General features: G+C 42.1%; 1 protein-coding gene across 2 annotated transcripts in view; it reads left to right on the top strand.

Moving 5' to 3' along the window:
- Positions 1–26908, top strand: part of GPM6B (glycoprotein M6B) — a 164308-nt gene that overhangs the window by 77878 nt on the left and 59522 nt on the right. Inside the window, exon 1 of one of the 2 annotated variants that reach the window (XM_019529304.1) lies at positions 21926–21950. The exons of the other annotated variant lie outside the window; for it this stretch is intronic. Coding sequence (XP_019384849.1) covers positions 21947–21950 — 4 coding nt within the window. The 5' untranslated portion in view covers positions 21926–21946. Of the gene's footprint in view, positions 1–21925; positions 21951–26908 lie in introns of those variants that run through there. 2 annotated transcript variants of the gene reach the window in all.

The raw sequence follows: 26908 nt of genomic DNA on the forward strand, positions 1-26908 counted from the left end.
GGCCTGCCCTGCTGCCCCCTGATCATGCGAGTGGCCCTTCTCTGGACCCTCTTGATGCTGTCCACATCCCTCCTGAAGTGCGGCATCCAGAACTGGACGCAGTACTCCAACTGCGGCCTGACCAGTGTCACGTAGTCAAGTTGGCAGCTGCTGCTGCTGTCAAGAGGCCCCAGTGGAGGGTGGGCTTGCAGGTTCAGCTCAGCTCCCCACCATTACCCCAGCCAGGGTAATTAGGAGTGGGGAGCACGAGCTGAGGGAGCTCTATTCCACCACACCTCTCCCTACAGCTCCAGCTGGTAGCTCTGTGCTGCTCTGCCCCCCTCCCCATTTCCCTCCCTCCCCTGCTGACAACCCCGAGTGCCCGCAAAGGCACTAAACATTAACCCTTGAGAGCACACAAATTCCCTAAGGTGTTCTGTACTAGAGCTCATTCAGCTAATCATTGGTTTGTGGAGGGTTAATTTTTTATTTATTTATTTATTTTTACACAACCATTTCAAAAGTGCTCTGCAGCCATGCACATATGTTGTCACATCTGTAGAGTGATTTCAGGGGCCACATCATGCAAGAAATGCAACTTGTGTAAGGTCCCTTACAGAGTTTTTTTGGGGGTTTGGGTTTAGTGGAGTTTGGAAAACTGATCATTCAGATGAGTATTGAAGCAATTGTTTTTATAAGGGGAATGGGAAATGAAAGGCAATAAAATGACCTCACCAGAGTTTCTTCCAGAAATTTTTGGTGCCAAAGTTTTCACAGTGATGCTCTCTAGCAAATCTGACATGACGCAGATGTGTCCATCATGAGAACAAGGAAACTTAAACCCTTCAGAGAGCTGCCTGGAGAATTCCCCTTTTTATGGGGGAATTGCTGTTGACCTAATGCTAGAGTCAAGAGAGCCTGGCAAAGGCCAGTGCAGTAAGTTATAATTTAGACCAGTGGCAGAAGTTGGAACAGGAGGAGATGGCAAGGGATTAGAAGCACAAATGACTCTTAGGAGCACTGTTTTTGCCCAAACAGCTCAGAGAATGGTAGCCATTGTATGAAGAACAGAAGCCTTCCTCCTTAGTTTTCATTCCTCTCCTTGATTTTGGAAAGAAGTAAGAAACCCATATTTGATTTCTGTCCTTAATTAAGATGTATGATTTCACCACAAGCTGTGAGAGTAGCACACTGTTTAAACCATGAATCTCTAGTAGGTAACAACCATTGTGGGGAAAAGTGAGAGGGGCAAATAGTTGAAAGCATGAAGAGGTAAATGTAATCAGGACTGCTAGCAGAGATGATATCTCTTATTAGACCAACAAGATTTTTTTGCAAAAAAAAATTTCTTTAATTTAATACAACCTGGATACCTGAAGAGGTAGATAAAACCCATACACCGGGAAGTATCTATTTGTAAACTTTGACAAGTACACGAGCCTCTCCTTTTATAAAGGAGCAATTGTAAACTTTGACTAGGGTTTCTTTGATGGAACAACTAGGAGATTTAAAAATTGGTGAGGTAAATTACATCCCTGACTCAGTGTAAGCATATGAATAATCCTTCTGAACTCCATGAGCCTTGCTGGGTCAAGACCTAAATGAATAGGAATGAGACTGTGCTGCAGAACTTTGATCTAAATTTCCCCAAACCCATGGTACTTCTCCATAGCCTGTTCTTCTTGTTTCTCCTGCCTGTGGTTCTTTGTTTCACAACTCCTGTATGCCTGCACAGGATTCCCTGTTCCCCTCTTTTTCCTTTCATGGAAGTCCTGCTGCCAGACTTGCCTTGCCTTGTTTTCTCCCCTCTGAGTGCTTCTCTTTCTGAGTGCTGGTAGAATGGATCCTGTCATCTCAACTCCTACTTTTTTTTATATATACAGCAGAAGTTGCTAGTAAAAACAGTAGTCATTGTTTTTTCAGTTTTTGTGTTGCTTTTTCAAGACGCCATGTTTTTCTTCATAACCAAGTGCGTGAACACCTCTAGAAACGGGGTAGCAAGATAAAGAAGCTAATCCAAAAGAAGTTGCACCAATCTGTTTTTTGACCAAGACTATATTTTGTTGTTTTCTGCTTTCTCCAGTCTAACTTCTAAATGTCCCAAATTTCTATAAATTAAAAAGGAGAATTCTAGAAAGTGATGTCACTGATGTATCTCTTTCTGTTTGGTGATTACAACCTCCATTTTTGTCTCTTCCAGGAATGGAATGCTGCTTTCTAAGTTTCAGTTTTTTGTTTGTTTCTCCCCCCTCCATCCGGTAAATTCTGAGAACACTGATGTTTTTGTAGTACAGATGTTGCAGCCTTATTTTCCTTCCCCAACCCAGATGAATTGTTTTGTTTTTGCTTCCCATAGGAATGTTTGCCTTCAGGGATGTTTATAAGAGTGTGTTTATATGATAAAGTTCATTAGGAGAAGTTTTGCTAGCCTTCTAGGAATTCTGTGGCCATACTCACTAAATAAAACTTGCACCTTTCCATTTCATTTGATTCTTTTTGGCCAGTTGTTGTTTTGACTGCTTCTGTTTAAACCAGTCTGAAATGATTCATCAGCATTTCTTTGAGATGCTATCAAATGCTTTAAGGTTACAAGTATTGTTGCTTTCATCTACTTACTTTGCTGTTTGTTTAAACAGACTTGCAGTTTGAATGGTCTGGGAAAGTCTCCCTCCCTGTCCCTCCACCCAAAATTTTCTAAGATGACTAGTGAATTTGAGTACCCACATATCAATGCCAGCAAACTTTTTAAAGGAAACTGATTTTCAGAAGGATGGTCCTTCACACTTTCTAAAAAGTGGTCCCTTTTTAAAAGGTGTCTCAGATATGACATGTCAGAATTATTAGCTAATTTAAGAAATGTTATCATTGGCAACAGTGTAAATTTTAGAAGTTATTACATGCTCAGCTTTGTTATTAAGAATTGAAATTGGCAAATAGGATTACATTTATCCTCTTCTCCATGTCTCTCTCTTATTTTACATTTTGTATACAGCTTGCTTATTTTTATTAACGGGGCTTAAAATCTCTCACGTTTTATGCAGGTATAAAGAACTGGGTGGTAATGCCTGCTATAGCCCTAATAGTATGTTCATATTTAAGATCCCCTTGAGGCTATCCTTCCTTGTACTCGGAGAGAAAGAGTTATGCTTTGAGTCCAATCACATGGCAACAATGGACTATTTCAACATTGAATTGGAAATTGTACTAACTGTAATATATTAATATTTCTAGCAAGAAACCCACAAAAAACCCAAGAGGAAGTCAAACATATGTATAGTGTTGTAGAACTCTTAGCAGCTGGCTGGGAAACACTTGTGATAACCATCCTCCATTTGTTAAATGTCTTCCTCCCTGCTTCAGTATTTTGTATTCTGTTTTGCTGGTGTACAAACTCCTTGAAGTAAGGGTTATGCAACAAGTCTTTTGCTGTCACTGACTACTTTTGGATTCTAATTAGAGTTTCCATCATGAGCCATTAATATCTTCTTATGGAAAAATTGCCTAAAGGTTATTGTTTTCTCAGGAGAGAACAGGAAATGGTGCTAGGAATTCATACTCTATAGAGATTTGATAGTAAATCTTAACAAGAAAAATACAGTTATTGTGATCTTTTTGTTTTGCAACAGGGCTTTTAAAAAATGCGTTTTGCCCTGTGGTAGTGACCTTGCAGAGTTCAGCATTTTTAAACCATAGTGGTCTTTGTGTTGAATAGTTGAATCTTTTGCTTTTTAGAAGTAAATAAGTTTCAACAAGAAAAGAAGAGTTTTCAACACTTACGGTCTAGTGAAAAACCTAGTAAGTTCTTTGGAGCACTTTTGGAGTTCTTTACAGATTGTTAGTGAGACTGAATTGACACAAACTTAGGCCAGGTACAAACATTCAAAATTCCTCCAAGACTGTTTTAGGCTGAACATAAGAAAAAACTTCTTTACTGTCCAAGCCCCCAAGGCCTGGAATATACTCCCTCCAGAGGTGGTGCAAGCACCTACTCTGGACTCTTTTAAGAAACATTTGAACGCTTATCTGGCTGGGATCCTGTAACCCCAGCTGACTTCTTGCCCCTGGGGCAGGGGACTGGACTTGATCTTCTGAGATCCCTTCCAGCCCTAATGTCTATGAAATTTCCAAGGCAGAATCAGTCTAAATTATGCCATCTTCTGTAAGGCAGCATGGTTTAGATTGATAGTGAACACAACTTGCATCTGCCCTTTGGTGGTGGGGAGGCAAGGGCTGGGGGGGGGAAATAAATCTTAGAGCAGGTTTCATCATTTTTAAACCAGTTGATGTGTGCCAAAATTTTGTTCTGTTATGTGTATACACCACTTTTGCCTGCCAAACTTTTTTTTTTGTGTGTGTTATGGATATAGACTGGTTTCTGATGATAACTTACACTAGTAAAAGTGTAAAATATATATAAGCGTAGGAAAGTGTGGATTTTTGGGTTACTTTTTTAAATCCAAAATTTAGGGATTTTTTTTCTTAATTCGGAGAGAACCAGGGTCCCTAGTGATTTTTTTATATATAGTTACATATGGTACAATGGGTATATACATGCCCAAGTACTGAATGTGTGAATTCCTGAATTCACAGAACAGTAAATGGTCAGTATGTTGCAGCTGCCTTGGGTATGTCTTCCTGGTTGACTCCTGGACAGCTCCCTGCTCAACATAAAACTACTTGTTGGATCTCATCCTGAGTTGCTTCAGGCATGTCTGCAGCAGCTTCAAGCAGCACATTCTGAGTGGGACAGCACTTGGCATGCCCTGCTTGCATGCTCAAAACCTGGAAATACATCAGTGAGGCTGTTCATGGGGTCATTTCCAGTGGCTTCTTTTGATCTGTCTCCGGTGTACTTGAGTGTGGCCATTGGGACTAACTCCAAAGAAACCTCACTGGTATATTTTTGGATTTAGAACACGTGAGTGGGAGTGGATGGGCTGGCGGGCTCAGGGCCTTTCTGGCTGGGACATGTTGCTGCTGCAGTAGACATAACTTAGCTCCTCTTGCACTTAGGAGCATTGGACCTTGCACAGGATTCTCAATTCCTCTCCTGGGGCTTGTGCTTCAGGTAGTATAATACTGAGCCTGATGGTGTCCAAGTCCCTTTTTTATTTTATTTTTTTACAGTAGTTCATCGTCTTCTGTTCTTTGGCAAGGAGAAGCTTCCTACCCATGCCATCTTTACTTCAGATTTAGAGCTAAAATGCAAAATTTGAATCCAGTGGCTGTTCTAGAGACGGCAACTGGTTCTGTGCCTTATCTAAAAATATTAAATCGCATATAAGATAAGGTTAAGGACTGCTACATTTTTAAAGTGGAATACAAAGTTTACATTTGTAATGCCAATTAAAGACTCTGGAGTCTAATTTTAAAACATCTCAGCTCTGAAAACTGCTACACTACATGCAGAACTAAGCCACTAGTTATCCTGAAGCCAAAACTGGCAATTATAAAACCTCTTCATGCTGGCTGCCAGTCGTACAGTTCATTATAAGGGAGGTCATTTTTCCCTTCAGGAATGAATGTAGCTTTTGAACACACTTTTCTAGTTTTACTTGGTCACAATGCTGCTGAATTGTTTTAACAATAACCTCCTGATGAGAAACTAACTTTCTTCTTCCTGGAAAAGAATATCGTGTTGATTCTTGCAGACACTTTTAGAACTACACTTTTAGAACTACAGGATATGATTTTTTTTTTTTTTAAATTTGTTTTATTTTTTTTAATTAAAGAGCTGAAGATTTTGACACAAATGAAGGGCAAATAACTACTAATTCCTGGCTTCTACTTCTCTCTCTCTCTCTCCTTTTCAAGGCTGAGAATGCATAGAATGGGGAGTACTATAATAGAAGGTTTTAAAATTTAGCTTCAATTTTAAAAAAAAATGCATATATTAAAAAAGCTGTCTTTTGTATCTTAGGAAAAACTGTTCAAAATTTAGTCCACAAAAAATCTGTCACGCACTGAATATGGCAACAGGGTCACATGATGTTGGCAAGAAGCAAGGGGGAGGTGTGCAATATATTTCTAGAAGAGGAGGAAAAAATGCTGTATAGTAAAAGCTGAGTGTTGTGCTGTGTTAGAGTTTGTTAACCATTACCACACACATACACACTCGTATCATGCAGAACAGTATTTTCTGTAAAATTCGAAATTTTCAAAACAAAGTAGTGCATATGTAAGCATAGGGGAAATGGATTGTTAGTGCAGCAAACTGTTGTGTAGAGATTGCCTGGAGAGGTCTTGTTCCTGCAATAAGGGGCCAAACTGGAGTGGTATACATGTGTCTTGCTCCTTGGCACCTACAATACTAGGTTTTTTTTTATGGGGCTGTACCTACAATTCACAATGAGTGAATATATTACACAATGAGCTATGTGATGCTACGTAGCCATAGCAATGTGCTGGCAGTGTAGCATCTGTGGACATCTGCATGTGACCAGTAGCTACTTCGCTGTAGTGATGCACTCCCCTGGTATAGGACACCGCTACAGTGCAGTAGCTGCTAAAAATAACCGTGCACCATGCGTATAGTGCAGTACAGGCTGTCACTGTGCTGTGATTTAGTACTTCCCTTTGGAAGTACTAAATCACGCATAGTAACAACATCGCCATAGCAACATGTGTAAATGCACTCAGTGACTGTCATATGAGAGAGGGGTATAGTTATATGAGTAAAAATGTAACATGAGCCTGAATGATCTAACTTAGTGTAAAGATTTGTCTGGATCCGACAAGGTGAGAAGAACCCATCATTTGATGCCAGTGGTTCTGAGGAATTTTAACTCCACCTGAGTTTCTTTCCATGCTTGCTGCCCCATATCCCTCTTCCCCTTCCTCTCTCAAATTATAGAATAGAAAACAACAGTTTAGACTTCTTTTAGACATTTTTTACTCCTCAGTAACTCATCAAATTCTGAATTCTTAAGCAGGTAACACAATTTTAGTTAGCACCCTGTAGTCAGAGCTATCCAATTCAAATCTTCTGCAAGACTTTTGACTTGCAGTGTAACCGTGGAAAAGACTTTTGAACACTTTTATGCCATAAACATTTAAGCAGGATAAAAAGGTTCAGTTGAACTTAAAATCAGACACTGCATCATAACTGGTCTGTTTGTCTGTGTTTGTTATTCTTTGGCGGGGAGGGTTGTTTGCATTTTTCAGAGTTAAATACAAAACAGAAGCAAAGTCTCCTGTAAAGCTTGTCCAGGAGTAGACCGTACTGCAACAATTGTGCAATTTTGCTCTTCAAGCCATGTAGGTTAATGAAGGAAAAACATCCATGGCATAGATTAACTTTAGCTGGTTTGGTGGAAAAAGTTGTGCCTTTCACAAAAATTTGTGACTTCCAAAAAGCAGTCGCCTTTTGTGCCAACAAATCTTTCTTTTCTTACTGCTTCAAAGCAAAGCAACTCGCTACAAATCTATGTTCGAAAACTCTAGTTTATCTGAGATGCCCAGATCAATATATTTTCTGAGGATGGGGAGATGTACAAAACTTTTGCCTGTTCACATTCAAGGAAATTCCAAATCAGTTAATCATATGCCAGAATGGTTGGAGATAAGTGGGGTTAGGTTTTCAGGTTAGTAATCATATTAGTTATGATATACAATGGCAGATAAGAATAATTCTGCTCATTGTTTTGTCTATAGTAATCTGAGAGTGTTACTTTATATCAGTGGCATTTAGATTTTTTTTTTTTTTTTGGCCCCATGGGCCAGATGAAGGGTGTGGAGCCTGTCCTCCAGTCAGATGGGACTGACACTATTGCAGTTTTAATCTCCATTTCATTCAGTTTTAAATTTGGAGCTATTTACCTCAGTTGTATTGTGACAAACAGGCAGATATAGCAGCTGTACAGTAACAACCTGCTGCAGGTTCCTAAGGGGCAAGCCCCTCTGCCCCCTTTTGAAGCAATCTTAAGTTACTGCTGCCTGTAGCCAGAGACCTGCATTTCAGAATAGGTCATCAACAGATATTAGGGAGTTCCCAAAGTTGTCATGAACAGCAAGAAATTTCCTGACCAAAAAGGAGCAAAGATGTTACTGATAGAATTTTTAAAAGCAGGAAGAAACTGTACTGTGGAAACATGCAGTCGATTGAAACACAGTGGTTCTCAATGCTCTACTCCAAGCCCTTGCATAGTAGACAGGGTTGGAATTGAGTTCAATACTGAAAATATACACTGCTGCATCTGGAGAGTCCTTAAAGTGGTTAGCAGCACATAATACGATGTAACTAAATGCCTGCCTGGGTTTTGATGCTTTTAAAATCTTACATATATTTTTCTTTGAATTAAAATACTGATTTATCAGATCCCAAACACTTTAACTTATTACCTTACTTTAATGTATGAGATGTGCTTATGGTAGCTCTAATTAAAAAAAAACAACAAAAAAACAAAAACCAGAACTAAAACCAACACTTTATTACAGGCAGTCCCCAGACTTATGACACAATTGGTTCCTGAAACCCGTGTTTTAAGTTGAAATTTTATAACTCGGAACCAATTTTCTCATAAGAAACAGTATTATAAATGGATTGGTTCCTGAACCAAGGCCCGATACCCTATTTTCACCAAAAATGATGTACAAAATTCTGGGGTAATTATAGATGAGTAATATAGCTACATTTAATGTATGTCATATTGTAAATAGCAATCATATTGATTTGGAAGGGCTTCTTTGATGTGACTTCTTTGGACTTTTTGAAAAGCTCTTGGCTGGACTTTTTGAAGGGTTCTTGGCTGGAGTCTTCTCAGGAGTCTTGGCTGAAGGTTTTTCTGGAGTCTTGTCTGCTTGCTTAAAGAAAGCATCCAAGGAAGTTTGGACTGATGTTCTCCAGAGAGATGAGCAGTGCAGCTAACTTGTTTGCTGGCATGGCGTCGCATCAGATCAAGCATTGTAAAGTCAAAACTTATGTCAAAGTTGAAACAGGGTGTCAATTTTTATAAACCTTGTAAGTGCAAAATGTTGTAACTCGAAATGTTGCAAGTCGAGGACTGCCTGTATAATGAAAATATAGTGTTCCCCGCCATCACATTCCCAAACAAAACTCCATACTCCAGCACCTCCAGCTGTTGTCAGAGGCTGCTGCAAAACATCATTTAAGGAAGATAACCAGATTTGTGCTGTTTTGGAACAAATGATGGACTGAATACTAAAAGCAATGGGACACTGGGGTGAAGAAAAAGGTCTAATGTCCAGGTGTGGCACTTGTGTCTAGGAAAAAATGTTTGTGTGCAGAAAAACAAATGAACTAGTCTGACACCAGGACTGCACTTATCTAGATAAGAGGCACCCAGACTAATGCACTAAAAAATTAGCATGATCTTTCTGGATTCGGAGTCAGTAAGTGCAGTTTGTGTTTTGTTTCATGTTTTTTGTGTGTTTTCTCTCTTTGCTGGTGGAAAATTTACTCAATGCTGGTAGTTTAAGCTGCTTTTAACATGCAAGTGGGCTGCAAATTTCTATTGGTATAATCACGGGTGACTACTGACTTGCAACAAAGTATCTTCGAAAATAGAGACTTCAGAAGTCAATGAAGGTCCTGCTTTACAAGCCTGTCATGCTGACCACCGTCCTCTACTGCAGTGAAAGCTGGACCATCTACCGATGGCACATTAAGACCCTCGATCTTTCACCAGCGGTGCTTGCATCAAATCATGGGGATCAAATGGGAGGATCGCCAGACCAGCACAAGCGTCCTCCGTGAAGCTGCATCCACCAGCCTCAAATTCTTGCTCTTGAGAAATCAGCTCTAATGACGGGCCACTGCATCCAGATGTCTAAGAACTGCCTCCCTCACCAGTTTCTCTTTTCTCAGCTCTTTGTTGGCCAATGCTCAAAGGGCAGCTGAAGGAAACAGTACAAAAATGCATTCGAAGTCACCCTCAAGGACAGAGACATAGACACCAACTGTTGGCTGTGTGGTGTGGTGCCACCTGGTCCAACAAGGCATGCACCAATTCAAGGCCCGAGTACCAGATACTGAGGTGGAACAGCGGCAGCAGTGGAAGGAGAAGAAGACCAACCCAGGGCTGTGAATCCCACTCCCCTGTGCGATAACATGCCCCCATTGCCAAAGAATGTGTGTATCCAGAATCGAGCTCCTTAGTCACCTGAGGACCCATCAAGCCTGATGGACATCATCCTTGACTTCAAAGGACTGCTGATAATGACTGACTTGGGTTTATTAACATCTATTTGATATAGAAGACCAAGAAAAACATTGAGCTTTTTCTGAAAAGGTTTAAAATAAAAGGATTGCCAGAATGATTATCTAATGCTATTTAGGTATGAATTAATAAAATATAAGATCTACTGGATAAAAGGAAGAGTACAATCAACCTAAAAATGTTTGAAATGATCACTTTAACTTCGCAAATAAAAGTTTTATTTTTTTAAGAGGGAAGAAAATAAGTCAGTACCACCCAGAATTTCTATACTCTTTTTTTCTCCTTGCTCTTTTCTTCCTTAACTTCCTTCTTTCTCTGCTCTTATTGCTCCCCCACCTCATCCTCTTTCATGCAGCAGTTTATACATGGTTAGATCCCACAACTTTTAAGCCTTGATCTAGTCGAGTCAAATCCTGTAGCTGACTGAGGAGGCAGCTCTACATGTAAAACACTTCTATGCTAGGACACATTAGCAGGATTATGGCAGTTTACATGCGGACAGGTTGCAATTTACAAGTGGCACAGGTGATGGTACTTGGCAGGAAGACATGAATGCCTTGGAGAATCCACCACCCACAGACGATGGAAGGTGCTCTTCCTTGGAGTTCCATATTCAGGAATGGAAGGTTCTATTAACTCTCCATAAGATAAATATTTTCAGATAAAAACAATTAATTTTGCCAACCTGGCAGAACGGGTGAAGATAAAGTACTTCTTAATAAAGCTAAATATTTCATATCTAGAAATCAAGAATGAAGGTGATGTTTACACTCTGCTTTTCAAAATAATTCCCCAGTGTCCCTGAAAAAGGGACTGCACCGTGAGTAGTTGATTGGGAGTGAAACCCCAGATGGCACTGTTGGTTTACAGTGGCCAAGAGAATAAATATGCCTGCTGGATATATAAGTGGGAATATTTTAACAAGTAAGGAATAGTATTATCCCTCTTTATGAAATAAGCAAGTCTGCTACATGAATGCCATTTCCTGTTCAAGTGTCAGCGTTTGGAACAAATGCTGACAGTTGGCAAGAAGTTGGTTGGTTTAAAGAACTAAAGGATTGATTTCAGGTCTGGAAAACCTGTCCCAGTCTAGAGGCTGGAAGTTAAAGCTAGACAAATCCAGGCTAGAATTTTTAACCATGCAGGTTAATCATTGTAGCAACTTCTTCCTGAAGGGCTTGGTGGAAATCCTTAGCAACCAAAGTTTTTGTTTTTTGTTTTTAAATCTAGATCAGACATCTTTCCTAGCATTGGTGCAGTACCTCAGACAGAAGTTAATCTTGGTGCAAGAAACACCTGGAGGAGAAATATTATGGCTTATGTTAAGAGTATGGTTTGTGATCTGGAACAGATCCACCAGCAACTGGAAGGAGGCCATCAATCTGCTTCCTCTAGGCCACTAAACATCTGTCAGACTGTAACTGGCAGTTAAAGAATGCACTCTGTGTTGCCAAAACATCTAAGCAGTTCTGGCAATTGTAAGGGAATGTGGGTTAGCTTCACCAGTCCCCTGATCATAAAAATTGTATATACCTCTTTGAATTCCAGCATAAGACAAATTGATATTTTACCACATCAGTAACTTGGATAACCTTTTTGTTAAATCCAAAGGTCTGTAACAGTTATACTTCAAGTCTGTCTCTCCCAGACTGATATTCTAGTCACCTAAGTTCATCTTTTCTGTATGTTCCAGCCTTGTGGGCACTTTTTTTTTTTTTTTTTACACTTTATCCCTCCAAAGACGTGGTGATTTAAGACACAAAATGCATGGGGTTCACAATGGTAGCTGAAGCAATTACTCTTTTACTTTTTTTTTTCTAATGTTCTCTCTACAGATCCAGACAAAATGTTAGGCATCAGGACAGCCTTCCTCACCTCACATTCTTCCCCACTGTGTTTCATTTTTGGACTTTGGTCCACCTGTATTCAGGGTCCAACCCTTTCTCTTCTTGCACAGCACTGCTATCCTGCTTCTGGTCTCTCCTCCTTTTCTATACAAGGATTAGCACGTGAGTTCCTCTTAAAGTTACAGTCTTCCCTGTCTGAGCAGCCCTCCCTTCCCTTCCACAGAGCTGAGCTGAGGGGGGGCATGGCCAGGCCCAGCGGGATGCTCTGATTAGGGAGGGGTTCCCCCACCTTGCTGGTCATTGAGGGAGCCAGCAGAGGTTTATACAGCATTTATCACCCCATCGGCAAAACAAAAGGATCTCTCAGTTCAAGCTCTTCTTAAATAACTTTTCCCAAGGAAGGAATGGAGGGATACTATCAACTACCTGTTGATTAGCTCCAAAGAACCTTAAACCACTGTCCTGTCTGCCTTTGTCTTCTCTCCCACAGCATGGGTGTAGCTAGTATGTGGTATGCTAATTTTGAGTGATGTCTGTGTATGGCAGAGGGGAGGGTGGAAATCCTTGGTTGAGCACAAAGTGGGGGGAGAGGGTGGATCAGGAGAAAGCCAGGCAGACACCCTGTACCTGAAGTCTCTGCTGGAGCTTCAGCCAGGGAGCAGAGGGAAGGAGCCAGCCCTGCTCAGCTGGAGCAGAGAGCAGAGCCCTGCCCAGCAAAGCATTTGGGATTCTGGGGGACTGATTTAATTTCAACCAGGAAGGTTGCATAAACCTATTTGACCCAAATCGGTTAAGTCTGATACTACATTTAACCAGTCTTACTTCAGACCAGTTTAAGTCATTTTGAAACCAGTTTATGGGCACTGAACATGTGTTCTGTTTATAGGTTTAAACCAGTTTCTGATCACATAAACTGGTGTATGTATAATGTCTGTCCCTAGGGTTTAATGATCCCCTGTTAGCCCTGTTACATCACCTCTTGGAACTTCATTTTGAGATGGAAGTAAAAAAAACAGTGGAGGAGACAGACAAGCCTTTCAATTAAAACTTTCTCTGGTTTTGAGACATGTGTTTAGAGAACCCATAGAGCACACGATTCATAAGTTGTACAATGAGACATTTCATAAATTATCATGATGTTTAGCTTCTTGAGATTGCATTGCACTCTGCCTGCTGCTGTCTTAGAGCAGGAATGTCACAGATTAGCCCTGCACTCTCCCCAAGTGCCATCCTCTCCTGCCCCTGCTGATCTGCTGCTCTGCTTTCTGCTTCTAGTCCTGTGCTCTCTGCCTTATCTGCTGCTCTACAGTCACCTTCTTTCCCTTTGCTCCCTGCTTGATTTGCTGCTTTGCTTTCTGCTTCCTGCTCTGTCTGCTGCTGTTCTGCTTGTCCTTTCTGTGAACTGCCACGTGCCACACAGGCACCTTTTATGCCACAGTTGGTCATCCCTGCTGTAAAAGAAGGCTTAGGCACAGGCTTCTGTGAAAAAGCATCCGAACGCCACCTGATAGTGCAAGGTAGGGTGGGAATATTTTTATCAACCAAAATATCTTTGAGTATCACTGGGTGCATCTACACGTTGATTTAAAGCACTTTTGCTAATGTCCTGTAAATTTAGTATCTCCATTGTGAGGTACTAGAAAAAGCCACAGTAGCCTAAATGGGCTAATTCACATTAAAGCACATGTGTAGATGCACCCACTGAGTTTCATTGCCTTTTGCTATTGCTGAATGTTTGATGTTTAAAAGATGCACCTGTGAGGATGCCACATCTGTGCTGGACAGTACAAATCGCCAGATGCTGGCAGTACTTATAGTAATGCTGGATATGTTATTTTTAGGGACAGTGTAAAAATATTGATCTCTATCCATATAAATACTAGAACACTGAAGTTCAGGTTTTGACCCAGGAAAATGAGACATAAGCTACAAAACCAGAACACCACATGAATTAAATCTATGGCACACGTGTACTTTGGCCAATAGATTATGGAGTCTACTGTGGCCTAGATTTTCAAAAGCCAGTTAGTTGCATTGAAACAGTGTATGGAATTTAAATTACTTTCCTCCTCAGAATAACCAGTGGGTGTATTTTGCTCATGACTGCTCAGCTCTGTGAGGGTTTGATATAATACATTTCTGCTAAAGGAATTCAATAAAGCTAACAGGGCTGGTGAGAGAGGGAGTTCACTGTACCTTTTTGAAGTAAAATAATTTGCTCTAGTTAATCTGTAGGCATATGCAAACATTGTAGGCTTCAGTTTCTAGCAGTAATAAGCAAATGAACCTGTTCTTGTCTCTGTTTTAGCAAATTCAGATCTACAGGATTTTTCACTACCCACTACTTCTCCAGAATAGAGCTGCTTCCTAATATTGTATTATAAAGGGTCTCTCTTGCTTGGCTCCTCATGTTCAGGGATCCAGGTTTTCTGTCTGCCATGGAAAAACATGGTAAAACTGGGATTTTCCCATTTTGAGGAGAAATGCACAGGAAACAGTGGGTTTCCCCTTGCAAGCTGGCAGGCTGCATGCACTCCTGGGGGGAGCAAATGCCCCCCAGATTTGTGGTGGGGCTGGTATGAGCTGCCAGCTGCAGGCAGAGCTCCCTGCCCTGCTGCCCTCCCTGCAGGGCCTCTGCAGCCCAGTAAATGGAACCTGGTTTGGCAGGGAAGAGCAAGGCAGGAAAGCTCCTTGCCACCACGGGGCCCATACCTCCATGGTGAGGTGCCCCCTGCCTACCTGCCAGCAGAGGGGGTGGTAGCACAGTTGTACCCCATGCTGTTACAAGGTGGGCAGGGGATGCCTCACCAGGGCAACGCAGGGCTCCTGTGGCAGCAACAAGCTTTCATGCCCCGCTCTGCCCTGCCATGCTAGGCCCCACCTCCTGGAGTGCAAAGGCCCCAGGGGAGGGCAGCAGGGCAGAGAGCCCCAAGCCCACGGTAGGCAGCCCACACCCCTTCCTCTTTCCCCTGATGGGCTCTGCTCTCACTGTGCTACCTGTGGAGGAGGGGGAGCCAGGCTCCATGATCCACTCTGCTGCAGTAACAGCCACTGCCTCCTGTGGCTGGCAGCTGGGGCTTAGGTGCTGCAGACCCAGATTTCTGGCCCCATAGCCCTAGCAGTTGGAGGCCCCCTCCAGCAGGGCTGGGAGAGAGGCAGGAGGCTGTGACTGGGGAGTGAGGGCTGCTGGCAGGGCTTGGGAGGCTGTGGCTAGGAGGCGGCAATGGCATGGACAGGGTGCTGGCATATCATGGGTGCTCAGTGCCACAAAGCAGTGGTGGGGTAGGGGTGGCAGCCGCAGCTGGACTCGTGTCTTGATGAGTGAAGGGAGCAGGGTATCTGACTTTCCATGATTAAAAGAGAACCTCAAGTCAAACACCAGATTTACAGGTATTTAGAATTTATTTCATTATAGTGACTGAGGCACTGGTAGGCTTCCAAACTGCTTTAAAATGGTAAATATTAGCTCTGTGTGAACAGGGAGGCATTCAATTCAGATTTGGAGGAGAATGATTTGATTTGGTCATTCGAATCACTGTCCCCATTCGATTTGGCCGAATCAGAGATTCAGTGCAGATTCGGCCTTGATTCGGATCAGGTGGCTACAGGTTCTCCCACAGTTCCTCCAGCTGTGCCTGCCTCTTTCCCAGGCAGGGGGAGCTGCCGGAGAAGCCCCCATGGCTACCCCGCCTGGCCCCACGCCCCACCCAGCCCCAGCCTAGTCCTGGAACTTAAAAAGCAATAAAAAAAGCCCCACACACTGGCTCTGGCAGTAGCAATCGGGACCTCTAGATGCTCGTGGCAGAGCCTTCCTGCGCAGCAGGGATTGTCCCCCCCACCACCCACCTGGCACCCATGTGACAGCTGCCTATGGTGCAGGTGCAACACAGCTCAGCAGAGCACCATGCACTGCCTGGGAGCTGGAGCTGAGCAGTGCTGAGCTCCAGCTGACACGTGGAGCTGCCCCAGGTCCCAGACAGTGCGCAGCACCCTGCCGAGCCATGCTGCACCCGGATCATAAGGCAGCTGTCACATGGGTGCCAGGCAGGGGGGATGATCCCCACTGCCCCACCCCATGCTGTGCGGGGGAGGGTGCTGCCACGAGTGCCCAGAGACCTTGAATGCTGCTGCCAGAGCCAGTGAGTGTGAGGCCTTTTTAAAGTACTAGGAGGCTGGGCCAGGCAGGGGATGGGGTTGGGTAGGGCAGCCATAGGGGCTTCTCCTGCAGCTTTTGGCTGTGCCTTCCTGTGCCCCAGTGGGGGGAGCCACAGAGGCTATGCCCCACTGCTGCTTGCCCAGCTAGCATAGGGGGTGTGATAGAGGTGCGGTTTGCTCTGGGTGCCAGCAGGGCATAGCACACTCCCAGCACTGCCATAACCACATCAGAAGGGCTCTGCCCTGCTGCTGCTTGCCAGCTGGCCCAGGGGGACACAGGATGCTTGTGCAGCAGCCCTGGGAGCAGAAGCTATGCCGTGCTGCTGCTTGCCCTGGGAGCAGGGGCTATGCCCTGCTCCTGCCTGCTCTTCCCCCCCCTAGCTGGGCAAGCGGCAGCAGGGCAGAGCTCCCACTCTCAGCACTGCTGCACCCACATCCCCCTGGGCCCCAGGCAAGGGAGTAACATACTCTCCTACCTTAACTGGGCAGCTTGACCCAGTCCCAGCCCCGATCCCTCCCTGCCCCATGCCCCTTCCCTCTCCCAACCCCAGTATACCTACCAGACTTACCAGCTGGAGGCTGCTTTGTCAGCTGCCTGTTTAGTCTGTGGCTGAATCTCTGAAGCGGCTGAAGCTTTTCCAAATCTTTTCAGATGGCTTGAATCAATTCAGCGCTTCTAACTGGTCTCCCAATTTTTTGATTTGGATTTGGAGATTTGGTCCCTGAATCAGCCCGAATCCCCTTGGAATCAAATGGGCTACCAAACCTTTGCACAGCTGTGGGAAATATATCAGTAAAACATTGTGTTCAACTGATACCTATATATATAGTGGCATTTCACTTTAATCATGGAAAGATGTGGATTTTGGGGGTTTTAATCAGAAAATTTATGATTTTTTTTTTTTTAACAGAGAAAACCAGGATCCCTGTTCGTGTTGCACAGTTGATGTCTGATTAGGAGCTACTAAGTTCAGTTACCAAAACTTTAATATTATGCAATGGATGATTCTCTGCTATCAGTATAGGATGGAGGGGAAGAGTGAATGGGATGTCCTTCATGCTGTGGGTGTAGGTTTATGTGTGTTTCATTCTACTGATTTAGGAAGTTTGTGCTGGTCTTTTTTACTGCAAGCCCTCCTTGCCCGAGGTGGATCATTTGAAAGTCTGTCCGTACATAGTCTGCCATGGTATCAGATGGCTACCTCTTCTTCAGAAGTCGTACCAGAAGGGATGTAGAAAGATGCACTGACAGATCTCCTTCCACAAGTGGGAAAACTTTCTCTTGCCCAATGCAGAAAAAGCTTGGATCATACCATTGTATTTTTGCTGGAGATACCCATATAGGAGTCTTTCTAACGTTATTTTTATAGAGAACAAAGTGCAGTATAAAGCTATAGAAACTTGTTAAAACAAAAGCTTGCATTCAAATGCTACATGAGCGCTATATAGAAAAGGGCATGGGCAGATCTAGGATTTGGTAAAATGGGCTGTGGGGAGCAAGTGACCTGAGCTGCACAAGGGGCTGCAGTATTGCTTCTAGCAGGGCAGGCAGACCGTGCTGCAGGAGCAGCAAGAAGGACAGTTTTTAAAAATTCCAAAAGCGGGCAAGAATCTTCCCACCTGCTTCCCTTCCTTCCCCCAGTCCCTCTCCTTTCCTGCCTGCTGTTGTAACTGTTCCCAAATGACTTGGGGTTGGGGCTTCTGAGCTGCTCTTGCCTCACTGCAGCCAGGTTACACATGGAGCAAGCTCAGGCAGAAACAACAGTCAGCTGGTTCCTTCCCCCCCCGCCCCCCATGCTTGCTTGCAATCTGTCAGGGAGCACCACGGGGACTGGGCAGGGAGGAGGGACCTGCCCGCTGCTTCAGCTCTCCCTGGCTCAGCCTGGGTCTTTGCAGAGCCTGGCAGGAAGGGGCAAAAGCAGCTCTGGAACTCTGCCCCTGCCCCCGGAGATGGCAGCAATGGTTGTGGGGTGAGGGGAGTAGAGGTACCACTGAGCAGGGAGGGAAAGGGAAGCAGGTTCCTTACTTGGTTCAGGAACCCCTTCCCCTTTTTCTAAAGTCCCCAGCTGCTGCTTCAGTGGTGTGGTTGATTAGGAAGGGGTCCCCCCTGCAATTCACGCCCCCACATCTGCCCCTGGAACAGGAGTTGTCATCCTTTTGTTACTATGGAATGTCACATGCACACATTTTTACATCATGTAATCTTTCTATCTGTAAGTTTGGCCACTCTTAAGAAGAGAGTGCCTCAGTAACATTTCTCTGTGCATCAAGATGAGATGCTCAAAACTTTTTTACCATGGGACAAGTTTAAACATACAGTGCATAGAGAGAGACTTATATCCAGATCAGTGGGCTTGATGAACATCCGCAGACACGGTCGGCAGTGGGGATGGTCCTGTCGGGGTGGGGGGGGCACATGCCCCCCCCTTCTCTCCCTATGTGTCACTTCTGGTCTGAGCAATCTATTAAAAAAAAATCTGATCCTGAAGAGGTGGGAACTGCAAAGCATAACTTTAAAAGGTCTGGTATCTGGCACTTGCCATGGACAGTCTTCCTAATTCAGGTAGTGACTTTTAAAAGATACCAGAAATTCACAGTCCTGCTTTGACAGGTGATAGGAAGCAGCCCTATGTCAAGCACACAAACACAGCTCTGCGCATCCTTTCACAAGGAAGCCTCCAAGTGTTTCTTCAAAGACAAGTTGTTCAAGCCCACATTGATGCTGAGGACAAGGTGCTGAATGCAGTGAGAAGAAAAAGCTAATAGCAACTTCGTGTTATAAGGCAGTTTTTATACAAGTACCACCTCTAAAATTTTCTCCATACTTGGATTCATTTTTGGCACTAAGCCTGGATTCGGTGTGGAGATTCTTTGGTGCTTGGAGCATATCATTTATGCAGTCACAGACAGTGGAATTAATATCCTAGATGACCATGACATCAAGAGCTCTGTGCCAGAGGACCGTTCTCACTTCAGTCATTACTTTAAAACACTGACATCTTGCCCAGTTAAGGCTGCATGGATCTGCCTTGTGTTATTAGGCAAGTCCACTTGTAGACGCATGCTATTTGCCAGAATTTACCTTCATTCGAACTCTGACTCAGTTTTGCTTTACTCCCCTTATGTTCTGGAGTAGTACACAGTGTATGGAAGTCATGGATACAATATATATTACTTCCAGATGTTGCAGCCAGAATGGATTCCATAGCCACCCTCAACACTAGCTTTACATGGAGGGAACTGAGAGAAGTTTGCAGCTGCTTTGCTCTTGATTCCATGAGACAGGAGTATAAGGAGGTGCAGGATGCTTGCCCAGGCTGTGCACATGCTTCTTGGAAGAGACTGAGAGCTCATGCATGACACATGTACATAAGAGACATCCACCCTGAGAGAGGCAGAGGAATTGATGGAAGTAGAGGAAAGTGTAATTTCTCTTAAGCAGAGAAGTCATTGGCTGCTTAACTACTTCATGTCTATGTTGAAGAGGATGAGGATGGGACTGGGCAGGGGGGAGTGTCTGGGGTTCACAGACGGTGGTATTAACATTACTGGCAAGGAAAGTAAAGCCAGGTGTAACTAGTGCATTCCCATTTATAGTCTAGTAACGTTATAATGGCAGATGAACAGAATCTTTTGATTAACTTCGTTGAAAGTTGAGGAGATGTTTAAATAGCATTCATGTCACCTGGGTTTTTGTCCAATTATGTGATGAGGTGATATCTTCATGGCAGATTAATAATCAGAACTATTATGAATTCAGATCATTTTGATCATTTAAATTATTTTCATTTTTACTGCAATTGTGCTATGGTAGAAGTACTTCAATGGACTTTGACCATTTGCAGTGTTTCAGATATTAAATTCAACTTTGTATATCTTTTTTTAAAAAAAATAATTGTACATAAAATAACTTGTTATTCTAGGATTATAATTCTAGAACTTTGGTTATTTCCCGAACTGTATTGTTCTGAATTTACCATCCACATTGTAACCCCTTAAACTGAGTGGGCACTTGGACACATGCAGGGAGACTACTCTGATGTGCTGAAAACTCGATTTAATTGAGTTTGTTGGAGCACATGCATTGATGCTCTGTGGTAGCCTTGCGTGTCATGTGTATCAGTGGTGCAGTGTGCCTCCACACTGAGAAAATGGCAGTGGTGTGCTTTGAACAGAGACACATTTGACATGCTTTAGCTCAAAGTGCACCACTGCTGTTTTCTGAGTGCAGAGGCACCCTGTGCTGCTGTTGCACATGACGCATCGGTGCTTTTAATTAGTGTAGCTGCTAATTGAAAGCACTCGGCACCGCTACAGGAACTTGTGTAAAAATGCACACTATGTTCTGTGTTTGTAGTTGTTTTGTGCCAGAACAATGAAAGCTATATGTTCTCAAAGGCTGATCATTGTTCTCTAAGAAATCATACTGTTAAACTTCTTCCATCCTAAAATAACTAATAGTTGCTTTAGTAACAAGTTCTGGCAAGGTATCATGACCTGAATTATTGTAAAATATAAAAAGGATACTGAATATCTATGGCAGTTCAGATCCCAACATCTCCATGCTGAAAGAATGACTGAGTTTCTCTCCTTGTTATGCTTTGCTTCCTCCATGTCCTTTGATGGCATCTGATGAAGTGAACTTGTGGGAAGAACTGGTGGTAGTCATGTACCTTTTTGTGATGTTTATGATGTACTCTTTCTCCTTGTGCAGAACTTTCTAGGTGGGAGCACTTCTTTGCTTGTAGCTCCATGCCTATGTTAGCTGCCACTGATGAGATTGTGAAACCAATTGGAGCAAAAAGTCTGACCAAAAGTCTGCTTTGTTCAGTGTCCAAGTTGTGACTGACCGTTATTGTGTAACATCAGACTGCACAGCAGGACAACTTGACTGGTGACCAGAACTTCTGTTGTTGCCTGGTGCTTCCTTGCTTCCTTCTCTTTCAGTTTCCCTACTCTTTTACTTCTTTCACCTATTGATAGGCAGACTTACACAGGAAAACCTCTTTCCCCACGTCTCGTACACATCTTTGTTTTGGGCAGTGATGGGACCATGTTTTGGGGTTGGGGTTGTCTTTTGACATAAAGGTGGTGTAGTGATCACTGGGTTCAATGAGTTCAGGCATACAATGAATGATAAGAACTGACAGTGAACTCTATAGCGGAGCAGTAGGAAGCCTCTGCAGACCCTCTGTCTAGCTCGACCTAACTTACTTAATGGAGGGACCATCTCCCAATTCCCAGCTTGTTAGCCTAAATAAGGGAGTGTCACTAAATTTTATAATTTATCTCGCTACAGGTGGGGTAGTCCTGGCAACAATCTTAAATAAAGGGTGTTGACTACTTCCCTTTTTTTTTTTTTTTGTTCCTTATATTTTCAAAGAAGGGTAACTGAATCTATAACTATATTCTATGAAATGTCCCTCTCCTAGTTCAATATATCAGGAGCTCCTAGATTTCAGAATTACTTATTTTTACTGATCATATCAAATTTCCCCCAATTCCTGTAAGTTGAGCATTTCTTTTTAGTGGTTTCAGCATTAACTTATTTTTATATTCTGAAACAAATGGATATTGCACATACTGTAGAAAAAGAGAGGTGGAAGCGGAGGAGGAGGCTCTCACAATGCATGTATTCAAACGAAGTGAAAAAGTAAGTGGGATAAATATGATTGTGTCAGTAGAACTTGGAAGTGTTTTGGGCACATCATGTACCAGTAGAACATTGCTTTTTGAAGGGGAAAGAACTAGGCTTTCTAAAAGGAGCAGAATCCCAGAGAGGCCCTAATGAGTAAGTTTTACATATCAGTACAAATGCAGTTTAGCAATCTCTCTCCATTCTTTCTGACGTGTTTATTTTATAAGTAAAGTAGGATACTTAACTATTTTGATCTGCCTCTAATTCTGTCACCTGCCTTTTCAGAGTAGAAAGTTTGGTTTAGACTTTATTGTTAAAAAAACAAAAAAAACAAACCAGAACCCTGTTGTTGTAGTTGATTATATTAGATGGATCTACTTTAAATTAAAACATTTTAAATAGACTTCTGAAAATGCGGAATAAGCTTCAGGGTTTCAGAGCTTCTTCATAATCTCTTCTGGCTTGTATTGCTGTTGGATTTACGTAAGTAAATGCAGAAATGACAAATGATGCAAAGTGATGCAAAGCTACAAAGAAACAATAGTTTGGTAAAAATGCGGTATTAAGTGGATAATATAACCCATCTGCTCTCTTCACTTCCTACTTGGTAGTTGCATGTTATAGTGAAATAAATAGTGGAGAACATTCCCTTGCCAGGGATTTACTTTAAGAAATATTAGATGCTCTCTGAAGACCACAGTCTGTACAATATGATAAAGATGAAATGCATCAAGTACTCTGGCTGCAAATGGTTTATTTCAATAAATTCTAAAAAAGCAGAGAGAAAAAGAATGAAGTATGCAGGCAGGTTCAAACAAATACATGCAGACCACACAGATAAAAAATCTACTGCTTGGTTAAATTTAGGCCACTCTTGCTACAAGGTAGAAATAAGAAGGATTGAAATGTTCCTTGGGGATATTTTAAAGGCAGGTTTCCTGTCCTGAAAATAAAGTATAATTAACTATTAACGATTATAGCAGATTAACCTTATCCACGCAGATAAATTGGTATGTTGAAAGATATTTGTGTCAAAGTGACTGAAGTAGTTTGGAGACATCAACTTTAAATCTAACCAAGTTAAAAAAAACCAACATTTTTATTCAAAAGTATCTTGAAGTACTAAACCTGCTTTTAGTCACTTTTGTCATTTTTATTCTGATCTGCTATGTAAATGTTTTTCTCGCTCCTATTTTATGAAAGACTCAAATAGGCATCCAGAGGCAGACAGATATGAAGGGAGAAAATTCTGACTACTAATAGCTAACAAACTGAGTAGACTTTTTTTCCTTTTTCAGTTATACTCATCTTAGGGGTTTCTTATTTCGCCGATGTTAAAATCCAGACTGAATTTAGTCACCAGGTTTTTTGGGTGTGTGTTTTTTTGTTTTTTTTTTTTTTAAGTACTCACTGTTAACTGTGTATTAATGGAATTTCTTTTGCTGCCCCTTTATTTCCTGTTTCTGTCAATATTTGCAAGCAAAGGGTTTTTTTAAAGGAAAACTTCAAATATTTGTAGACAAAACTCTTTTTCATCACCTCTTTTGCCATTAGCTCTCCTCTGTGAAACACAAACTTTAACTGTAAGATGAAGCTGACGTAGAAAAATCTTTCAGAACTTAATAGGGATGAAAAATTGCACTGCATAGTATTACTCTTGTTAACAAAACCCTGAAGAAAACCTGATATGAATGGTGAATTTTTTTACAACTGTGCCTGTAGAAGCAGGACCAGGAAGCCTAATAAATTATATGGAGTCATTCAAAGTAATCTTTAGGAAAGTTCCTGTTTATTAACCCTTATAGCTTCCCCCCTTTTTTTTGTCTTCCACCCCCTTTTTTTTTTTAAATAAAAGGTATATTTGGAATAGGCAGCTTTGCCTGTTTAAATCTTAACTATAACACTGTTTGAAATAATTTAATGGGGTTGTCCCCAACTATGTGTGGTCCTGTACATAGACAGAATTGAACTGTAAGCTTTTTAAGTGCATAGGCACTGCTGTGCCAGTCCAGATTACTTAGGGCACTTTATCCTTGAAAATATTCACTATGTAGTAGGGTGCAAGATTTTCCCTGAACCAGTTGGGGGTCAGCTGGTACAGTACAAGTGGGGCTGCAGCCTATCTGTTTTTGTTTGGTAATTTCCCTGAAAAGGGAAAATGTCCTTGTTCTGTCACTACCCTTGGACTGTGCCCAACCCTATGCTGAGTACAATGCATAAGTGAGGGAGATCTTGCACATTCCTTCTTCCCACCCCCCCACAGTTCTTACAGAGTATGTGTTTGTAAGGTTGTGCTGTGTAAGACAGTCAGCCTTCTTAACATGGGATACAGAGACAACTAACACATCATGAGCTGGGTTAGTATGTAAGATTGAAGATGGAGCTTCACTCAGCAGTCTTTCCTGCCCAAATGTAGTGGTGCGGGACCCGATGATATGTGAGGTCCCTTCCAACCCCGAGCAACTATGAAATTATGCCATATAAATAAGAAAATACTATACACTGAGATTTTACAGCTGTGTTCAGGAGGCTTACCCACGCATCATCGTTTGCTGATGTTTATAGCAGGTATATGACGCTCCCTTGCACTTCTTGACTTAAAGAGGATGATTTTAAATAGTCTGCAGCTGTGTCTACATGACTACTGCACAGTAGCGTTGTGTAGCAGCGAGTGTGACATGAAGCTACCGCACAATAATCACGAGCTACTGTGCTGTCAGCATAATGAAAAAGCTGTTCTTTGGTGCAACTTTGCTGTAACTCTGGTTCCTGCACAGTCATTTAGCACTTCTTTATACAATTACTAAATGACTGTGCAGTCAGTGTCTTGTGCAGACATGCCTGTGTTGCTTGGTTTAGCTCATTTATATTCTGTGCCATCAGCAACAGCAGTCTGAACTAGGCTAAAATATGGAGCTTCGGGGCAGCAGGTGAAGAATCCAGGGCTAATGTTTCTTGAAATTTAAATCATTCCTGAATGCTAGTATCTCACAGTTAAAGCTTTCTTAACTGGAACTCTCAGCTCGCCCTCCTCAGCTTTGAAGATGCCTTTCTGTTCAGGGATACAACATGCCCCTTCTGCTTCTCATCTGAATTGTGTATGCCTAAGTAGACTTCAGGGTGCTCCAGGCTCCCGTGTTGTTTGAAGTATGTGCTGTTGAATGGAAATTGGGAGTTGAATGTCTTGCAACAAATATTTAAGTCTGGTATGCTTCATACAGTTGCCTGAAAAGATTGAGGACAATCTCTTGAACTGATCTTGTGCCTTGAATCAAATGCTACAGAGTTGGTGCAAAATGACTATTGTCTTATGCTGGATATTTTTCTTAACTTAGAGTGAGCTAAAAACACAGAAAAGCAAAGAGAAGCAGATTTAATGGATAATCAACCTCTGCCTGGGTGGAATAAACTTTTTAGAGAGCAGCATGGAGTACCACAAAATATTTCTGCTCACAAAAATAGTGGTGTTCTCTGATTTCCAGTGAGTCCCCATTTGCAGCCATATAAAGTTAGCATTTTTCTAGGATACTTGCCAAGAGTCAGACATGGGCAAAATCCTGAAGGCTGTTCTTTTACCAAACCCATCATTAGGTGCATATGTGAAAACAAAGTAGCGCCTAATTTGTCATTTTAGGTAGGTTGATAAGATAACTTTTTATATAGACAGTGATCTATGAAATCACTAAGAGAAATAAATGTTTCAACTGAAAAATGTAAAATTCTGAATCAATAGATGCTTGTATGAAACTCGAAGAAATAAAACGTTTTATTGGGCATAGATCCACAGACAAAAAAAATTCAACACTTTTTTTTTTCTAGTGATTGTTAAGACCACTGCATTACTAAGATTGAATATGCAGTATTTTTAAGGCCAGTCAGCTCATTTAAAACCAATGGGGGAGTGAGTTAAAGTCCAGATGACCCCTAGCTTTGTACCAAAAGACCAGTTTTAGTGTAGCTTCCTTGGAGCTAAGGCAGGATGGATTGAAAAAAGACCACTCATTTTGAAAAGCATAATTCTGAAATGCTGCATTATATTTTGCCAGAAATATTCCTCCTTTTCTCTAGACTCCCACCATGTTCTCCAAGGATAGCAAGCTCATTTGCTCACACTAGATGATGTGTAAATATGGAGAGTTGGGAAGAAACTTTCCTGAGGCAAAGAGAGCTCTTGTGGAAAGCCTTGATTTTAAATCAAATATACCTTCAGTATTCTCTAAAGTAAGGTGCATTCTTGTTGGTTGGTATAGGTATTACAACCTGTAGACTTACAATTAATGAAGCCTTTATGCAACATTTGCCAAATCTTTTTACTGCAGTAGAGTAAGTTATACTCTGGTATACACTTAATAAGGAAATTCTATAGCTTCCTATCTTCAGTCTCATTAATTCTACATTTTTTTTTTATATACAAGAAAATGATGACTAAGTTGTTGTTTTTGTTTAATGCATAATTACTTTTTTGCAAGTACCTGAAATTAGGATGGGAACTAGAGATTAATTCTAATGAGCTAAAGAACTTGGGACACATCTACACATTGACCTATGGTGGTGTTGTTACTGCACCATGCTTTAGTACTTCCTTTTGGTGCAGTAACCACCCATACTGTACCTTACACACAGCGCCCAGTTATTTTTAGCAGCTACTTCATTGTAGCAGCATGCTATAATGGGGGGGGAGCATGCTGCTGTGACAAAGTAGCTGCTGGTCATGTGTAGCCACCCATGGACACTATGCTTGTGTAGCCACCCATGGACACTACGCTGCTGTAGCACGTTGCTAAGGTGACTTAGCATCATGTGTAGATGTGCTCTGGGTTTTCTAGAGCCAAACACTAGATCCCATCTGCGAGGATTGTGCCCATTTCTTGCACCCAGGAGAATCAAGGCTTTAGTGTACAGTGTATGAACTGTTGTGCCATATTATAAAGTTTGATGTCAAAAGTTAGAAGTTGCTCATGCTTCTACCTTCATATAGAAAAGCACTCTGCCTGTAGCTCAGGTTTTTGATAGACTTATAGATAGGGTGGCCATCTGTCCCGGCTACAAAGATGGGGCATCTGGGACACTGCCCCTTCCCTCCCTCCCTTCCTCTCTCCCAAGTCAGCTGC

The sequence above is a fragment of the Crocodylus porosus genome, unplaced genomic scaffold (genome assembly GCF_001723895.1).
Source record: "Crocodylus porosus isolate Cpor-Errol unplaced genomic scaffold, CroPor_comp1, whole genome shotgun sequence".
In the NCBI taxonomy this organism is placed as follows: Eukaryota; Metazoa; Chordata; order Crocodylia; family Crocodylidae; genus Crocodylus; species Crocodylus porosus.